Genomic DNA, 7,823 nt, shown 5'->3' with positions numbered 1-7,823 from the left:
AAGAAGACAAGCAACACTGGATTATGTGAGTATAATTTTTTTCACAGGTACCCCGAGGATTCTACATGGAGAAGAGGACCGAGCCTCGTGTGAACATAGGTAAGTATGTATGTTTGGAGGTGTGCATGTATGTAATAAACTTATACTGTCACGGTGTGTGTGTCCTGTTTTTTGTTGGGTATTTTTTTAGTAGTAGTACTACAGGTACCAGCGGGCCCGGTTTTCCACCGCATGCTGGTACTTGTGGTTCTCCAAGTACCAGCTTGCGGGGGAGGCTTGCTGGGACTTGTAGTACTGCTACTAAAAACAATATTCTGATTTTTTACACTTGGCTATCAGCCCCCCATCCGCCGCCCTTGGATGGGGGGACAGCCTCGGGCTTCACCCCTGGCCCTTGGGTGGCTGAAGGGGGGGGACCCCTTGATATAAGGGGTTCCCACTCCTCCAGGGTACCCCGGCCAGGGGTGACTAGTTGGGTATGTAATGCCAGGGCCGCCAGGACCACAATAAAAGTGTCCCCCGGCTGTGGCATTATGTACCTGGCTAGTGGAGCCCGGTGCTGGTTTAAGAAATACGGGGGACCCCTACGCTTTTTGTCCCCCGTATTTTTTGAACCAGGCGCAGAGCCCGGTGCTGGTTGATGAAATATGGGGGAACCCCTGTCATTTTCCCCCCCATATTTTTTCAACCAGGACCGGCTCAAAGTGCCCGAGGCTGGTTATGCTTAGGAGGGGGGACCCCACGCATTTTTTTTTCCTGTTTTTACACTAAACACACCCTTTCCCATAGATAACCATGCACAGATCTCACTGATCCGTGCATGGTTATCCAAACTCGACTGGAAAAAGCAGGTCTATTTTTTTGCTGCTTTTTTTAACGATTCGCAAAAAAATAGACCCGCACTTGAGCACTCAGAGACTAGCACCCAAATACGAATGAATAGTGAATACCCGTATTGTATGAAATAACAGCCGCGTTTGACCGATGGTCTATTCATTCGTATTTCAGAACTTTGCCGTTAAATCCATTACGAATAGACCAGACACTGCCGAGATTTGTGCTTAGTGAATTCCCGGATTGGGACTTTGAAAAAAAAAACACAAATCGGACAAACTCGATTTTTTTAGTAAATATTGGCCATTGTGTCTTTGGAAATCTACTGATTAGTACCGCTACCTAATGCTGTTACCTTGTGTGATATATGGGCTCCTGATTACCACTATCAGTATTACATCTGAGTTACCTGTGTTCACTAAATAAACCTGCATTACTGTTTAAGTCACAAAGTGTGTGGACTGACGTCACTGCACCAGATAGCCCAGAACACTCTGCCAACAGGCTGATCTGGTATATGTTGACCCAAAACAGTATCTAATTTCAGAATATTCCAATTCTTTTTAACAATTTTTTCTATATCTTTAAAACAGGTGTTATACTGGGTGATGAAAGCCCATTGGATTTTATCATCAGTTTTTGCCTCTGTATTTTTAGCTCTTAGAAGTTCTTTTCTCTCTACCTGGTTGATTTTATTCCTGGCCTTTGTTAAAATGTCTGATGGATAACCTTTAGTACAGTTTCTTTTTATCCTAGAAAACTGTCTGAAAGGTATTCCATCTAACCAGTTTTTATGGTGCTGGCTTGTCCTCTCAATAAAGTTGTTACAGTCAGTGGGTTTACGATAGATCATTGTATGAAGGGAACCTTGTTTAACATAAATACTCAGATCTAAGAAATCACACTTTTTCTCTACTCTGGTTAAAAGAGAAATGGACATGGTATTGGAATTTAAAAAAGATAAAAAATTGTTGCAAAGATTTCTCATCACAACTCCATATAAAAAAGACGTCATCGATAAAACGATACCAGCAGAGCCGGCCCTAACCAATATGATGCCCTAGGCAAGATTTTGGCTGATGCCCCCTAGCACCACCGCTGGTTCCGCCTCTGACCTTGTACCCCCTATATTTTAAATAGGAACAGTTTGCACATTTGGCGCACAGGCCAAAAAGGGGTGTGTTTTTGCTGGCAAGGGGCATGGCCACGCAATAACCCCAATTCCAATTACGCCACACAGTACTGCAACTTTCTTCACATATGATCATGCAATAGAGTCCATAATTCATATTACATCCCACAGTAGTATCACTTTGCCTTATAAACGTTACTCCTCACAGTAGAGACCCTTATTCACATTACATCACACTGAATTGCTCCTTATTCACATTACACCACACCCTATTGCTCTTTATTCACATTAGACGACACAGTAGTTCCCTTTCTATACGCAACGCCACATAGTAGAGCAACTTATACGCATAATGCTACACATTAGTAATGCATTTACACACATTCCACACAGTAATGCCCCTTACACATATGAGACACCTTATTAATGTCCTTATAAACATAATACACCTTACACATTATGACAACCTTTATTAATGCCCTTTTACACATAATGTCCCTTACACATATGCCGCACATTATTAATGCCCTTATACACATAATGACACACATAGTGTCCCCTATACATTTGCTGCACATTATTAGTGCCCCTATACACATAATGACACACATACAGTAGTACCCTGTTACACATATGCCGCACATTATTAATGCCCTTATACACATAATGACACACATGGTGCCCCTTACACATATGTTGCATATTATTAATGCATTTTAACATGACACACATAATGCTCCTTACACATATTCCGAACACTACTGCACAACCAAACCACTCACATGCACACAGCACTCACACTGACCTGTGACCTCTGCCTCTGCTTGGATACAGATGTGTCCTGATAAATCTTGCCTCAATGCTAACGTCGGGCACACCTTTTTTATGAAAATGCATCTTATTTGTATTGCTATGTGGCTATGATGCACAAGCAGCTTCTGCTGATTAAAATGATATGCAGCATGCCTATATACTGTGTGAGACTGTGGTTGTATCTGCATATGAAATGCTACACACAGAATATAGGCATGCTGCATATAATTTTAATCAGCAGAAGCTGCTGATGCCCCTAGGCATATCAAATGCCCTAGGCAATTGCCTAGTTTGCCTATGCCTATGGCCAGCTCTGGATACCAGGACGCCACCAGAGCATCATTATCCCAAATTGTATGTTCTTCTATGATCTTACATGTATCCTTTTTTTGTATACATTTGCATAATGGGTAAATGTGCCCATCTCTGTTTGAGACAGGGCCGGCAAAACAGAAATCACGGGATCCAGTACAGTGAGGTATCAGATTATATATATATATATATATATATATATATATATAAATTAACTATTAATAAATATATATTTGTTTATTAATTTATCTGTACACATATATAAATATATATATCTCTCTCCTTCTTCCCCAACACACCACAGTCTGTGTCTCCCTCTTTCCTTCCTCCCACACACCCCACAGTCGGTCTCTCCCCAATGACTCCATTCCTAGCTCCCTCACCTCATCCCATGCCCTGTAACCCCCCACCAATCCACTCTTACCCCAGGGAGAGACTCGCCAACACTGCACTCCCCAGTATCCAGTCCCAAAGACAGCACAGCAGGTACCATGCAGCGCTCACACCCCACCAGAAGAGACCGGCGCAGGGCACGGTTATCTTGGCCAGCGGAGCTGCAGCCATGTCCTGTAACTGCCTGCAGCAGAGCTGGACCTGGAAGAGCAGGTGCACACTCACGTCGCACAGTCACTGTAAGAGGCTCCTGTCACTGAGGCTGTGCCCACACTGCCTACAGCTCGTTGCCCTATTTGGACAGGACAGCTCACATCCCCGCTGGGCACTAAGCAGCATATCCTTGGGGCCCCTCTGATCCTTGGAGCCCAGTACAGGTGTCCCCTTTGACCCCCCCTGTTGCCAGCCTTGATTTGAGATAAGACTTTACTTATGGGAAAATACTGGTTTTCTCTATTTTATGTGAAAGGCTAACTAAACATTCTGTAATTGCACAATGCTGCACAATCTACTGGCACTATATAAACAAAGCATAATGGGCCTGATTGAGATGTGCTTGGAGTTCTGTTCGTTACTTTGCGTATGTACATGACCTGTATTGCGCATGCACGAAAGGCATCAGACTGTCAGTGATTGACAGTGAGCTGCCGTTTGGAGGGCAGGGAGAGGGTGGTGACAGCCTCTGTGTTGCTGCCGTTGTGGGGGAGGGACAAGGCCAGGATCTCCACCAGAAGATGGAGATTTCCTGGCCTCTTGGTAGCTCCTGCAGTGGCAGGCTTGCGCAACCCCATGGGTGACACATCCGGCCATTGGTGTCACAGATGATCCAATGCTGCGACCTAGGATGCAGCTCGGATCAGTAATACAGCAGGAGGTGTGACGCCCCCTGCTGCATTACCATATTAGAGTTATCGCTGCTGCTTCTATGTAAGCAGCAGTGATAGCGGGTGGTCTTCAGTATGCCGACTGTCGGGATCCCGGCGCCCAGTATACCGGCGCCGGAATCCCGACAGCCGGCATACCGACACTTATTCTCCCTCATGGGGGTCCACGACCCCCCTGGAGGGAGAATAAAATAGCATGGCGCGCATAGCGCGCCACCGTGCCCGCAGCGTGGCGAGCGCAGTGTGGCGAGCGCAGCGTGGGGCTCATTTGCAAGGGGCTCATTTGCGCTCGCCACACTGTCGGTAAGCCAGGCTCCCAGCGCCGGTATGCTGGTCGCCAGGAGCCCGACCGCCGACATACCATACTACACCCGTGATAGCACCTCCGTCCACATCGTAATCTAATAATAATATTACAATAACAATAGTAAAGGCAGTTTCCCTGAATCCCAATTTAGTGAAAACTGAGAACACTAGCTTATAATTAGCTCCCTAAATGACCATAGATGTCCAGTCCTAAATTTTATTCCAAAATATCCATATATAGTAGGACAGTACATTTGTAAATGTTCAGGTTGAGTTTTTATTCTAGATCTAGTGGGTTTAGCAATAAAATTCAGTTAATAATGCAAATCCCATTTTGTACATGGTAAAAGTAAAATATATATCCCATGATTGTGTTTACCTTTCTTTTTCAGGCTTTATTTGAGAATGAGAAGTTTTACTGTGTACCCGTGTCTGCTGCTTTATGTACATCTGATGCAATACAGTATAATTCATACGTGTTCTTCATGTAAGTGGCTCAGTTACAAATGAGTGTTAAATATAAAATCTCACTGTATATTGATTTATTAGTATACATTCTGCATATAACTTTAATGATCCTCACTAGTTTGCTCCTTTCACAAGGTCAATAAAAAAACACATTAATGTTTGCTGCCTAAACCTAACCCTCCCTTCCCCACAACCTAACCCTAATCCTCTCAAGGGGTGCCTAACCCAAACCCCCCCTCCCCGCAGGCTAACAACTCTCCCCCCACAGCCTAACTCTAAAACTCCTGGGTAGCTCCTAAAGATACCCCCCCCCCCCCACATCCTCCCCCCAGGGTGCTATACTTATCTGCGCAGTATGCTTACTACGGTTGAGATGCTGGCTGTCAGGATTCCGGCGTCTGTGTCCTGACCTTTTCGGAGTTCCGGCGTTGGCATTCTGACAGGTGTCGTGATTCTGGCGTCGGGATTTCGACTACTGGGATCCCGACAGCCAGCATATTGACCGAATCCCATATTTTTTGAATACGTATATAATATATATAGGACAGAGACAATAAAGATTATATTCGCTGAAAATGTTCTTGTACCATAGGCATATTAGAAGCAACATACTGTAGCATTGTTTTAAAATCTCACACTAATTTACAACAGTGGTGCTTGAAAGTCCTAAATGTAGATAAAGAGAACCAAATCAAAGAAAAGACACAAAAACAATAGACGTGCTCATTTTTTCGTGAGGAAAATGATCCAATATCAGTTACAAAACACATCCAATGTTTCTTATTAGCATGTGCATATATTCAAAGCCATAACTAAAAAATCTAAAATGCAGTAACAAAACCGACAACCTAAAATTAGTTTCCCAGCATCCCCCAAGGCAGATACACACCTTTCAGCTTTGGTCTCTCGGGTGGCTTCCTACACACAAGAGCTGGCATGGATCCTGAGCTGTTTAAAAAGTTTTCGGGTGATTTTTTCTAATTGGTCTTTATCATTTTCCCATCAATCCAGCTAACGAAATGGAAAACCTGACCTGCTTTGTTAATTATATTGACTATATGAACTGCACCTGGTACATGGGATCACATTCTGGAAATGGACCATTCACACTGTAAGTTGATAAGCAGACAAGGCCCAAGTCAGAGTTATACGCTATGCCAATGTTTTCGCAGATGAGCAATTATGTGCAACTGCGTATATATACAAAATGCTGAGGAAAGTCTTACTACACACATGGCCGTAGACAGCGTGGCCAGGCCTGGGTATTGGGGCATGCATAATGTCAGGAGCCAGATCAAGGGGAGGGGTGTGATCAGACAGAGGAGGCTGTTGCAGAAGCATCCCTATACTCACCGCAGCTCAGGCTGGGGACACATAGACAGAAGGTGCTGACAGGTAAGGAGGGGGTGGGGGGCAGCGGTGGACCCGTGCCCGTGCCGGGCTCCTCCATCAGGTCCGGGCCCGGTTAATTACTATCCACACCCATCCCCCTCTAGGCACCACTGACTGTGCATGCTAAGATTTGAGATGGCATTCGCAATGTCTCCATAATCACAAGCACCTGAGAAAACCTCTGTGGTACATATTGGAATTTCTGGGTGGAGACAGGGAGGTGGCCGAAGGGTTTGCATAAAGAAGCTGATCTGTGGGGGTGTTATGGGAATTCCAGGGGTATGTCTGTAATTGCGGCTGCATTCCCTATCGCACAACCACAGTATGAGAGGGAAGTTTTCCCTGGAGACCACCAATAACTGGCCCTCACCAATTTATCCGAAAGGGCTATAATCATTGCAGTTTTTAATTCTTGTTATATGCCTTCACTACTCTGATTTCAGCACTGCGTCTCCAGCTTTTATTCAATCCGAGAGGCTGCAGTACCCTCCTGGTATATTAACATGCATGCACTTAAAGTATTTACTATATATATTTATCAAGGGGCTCAGATCATGCAGTTGCTAATGGTTAGCGAAGCCTCTAAGCATGCGCCCCTACCACTGCATCCCCCAGTGGGCCCTACATGCCCCAGTCCGACATTGATTGAGAGTCTTTACAATTATTAGTGACCGACATACAATACAGAGATCCTAGTTACACAGCTACTTACTTGGCAGAAGTACCACATCCATGTGCCTTTTCATCCTGTTTCTACCGCATGTCATATCATCCTCGCTCCCATGCAATGGATCCTCACTGAGGCCCAGTCAATGGGTAGCAAGATACGTGGGATGGAGTTACCTTCCTCTTCCTGCTCATTCCTTCTCTATTCTCCTTGTGAGCCAAAGTAAATGCTTTGAATTTTAATTCTTCATGTTTTGTTTACAGCAGTGCAGAGTATGACGATGGGAGGAAGTGTGATCTTGTAACCATTTCATATGAAGAGAACTTATTCAGTTGCAATATAACAAATTTGTATTTAGATGAAACGGATATATTTAAAATAATGGTAAATGATTCAACCAGCAATACTTTAGCAGAAATTAACGAGTTTATACCAAAGTGCAACAGTAAGTAAAATGCATCTATATTATTATACATCACACTGAAACAGATTTTTTTTTTTAAACATTTCTTTTATTCATATACTTTCTTGTGGATTCAGGCGCCTATTATTTCTCTATCAATATATCAGTTTATTAATAATACAATATATTCTAGCAGCAATAGCACCCAATGTTACCCAG

At 43.9% G+C, this 7,823-nt stretch overlaps 1 protein-coding gene across 2 annotated transcripts in view; it reads left to right on the top strand.

Moving 5' to 3' along the window:
* The first annotated feature begins 5,069 nt into the window (after positions 1 to 5,069).
* Positions 5,070 to 7,823, top strand: part of LOC134945360 (interleukin-21 receptor-like) — a 64,063-nt gene continuing 61,309 nt past the window's right edge. For both annotated transcript variants that reach the window (XM_063934577.1, XM_063934576.1), the window contains exons 1-3: positions 5,070 to 5,161; positions 6,154 to 6,253; positions 7,465 to 7,646. In XM_063934577.1, coding sequence (XP_063790647.1) covers positions 5,080 to 5,161; positions 6,154 to 6,253; positions 7,465 to 7,646 — 364 coding nt within the window. In that variant the 5' untranslated portion in view covers positions 5,070 to 5,079. The remainder of the gene's footprint in view (positions 5,162 to 6,153; positions 6,254 to 7,464; positions 7,647 to 7,823) is intronic.

This window comes from Pseudophryne corroboree, chromosome 7 (assembly GCF_028390025.1).
Source record: "Pseudophryne corroboree isolate aPseCor3 chromosome 7, aPseCor3.hap2, whole genome shotgun sequence".
In the NCBI taxonomy this organism is placed as follows: Eukaryota; Metazoa; Chordata; class Amphibia; order Anura; family Myobatrachidae; genus Pseudophryne; species Pseudophryne corroboree.
The sequence above is the reverse complement of the archived record's forward strand: the minus strand, read 5'-3'. Positions and strand labels throughout refer to the sequence as shown.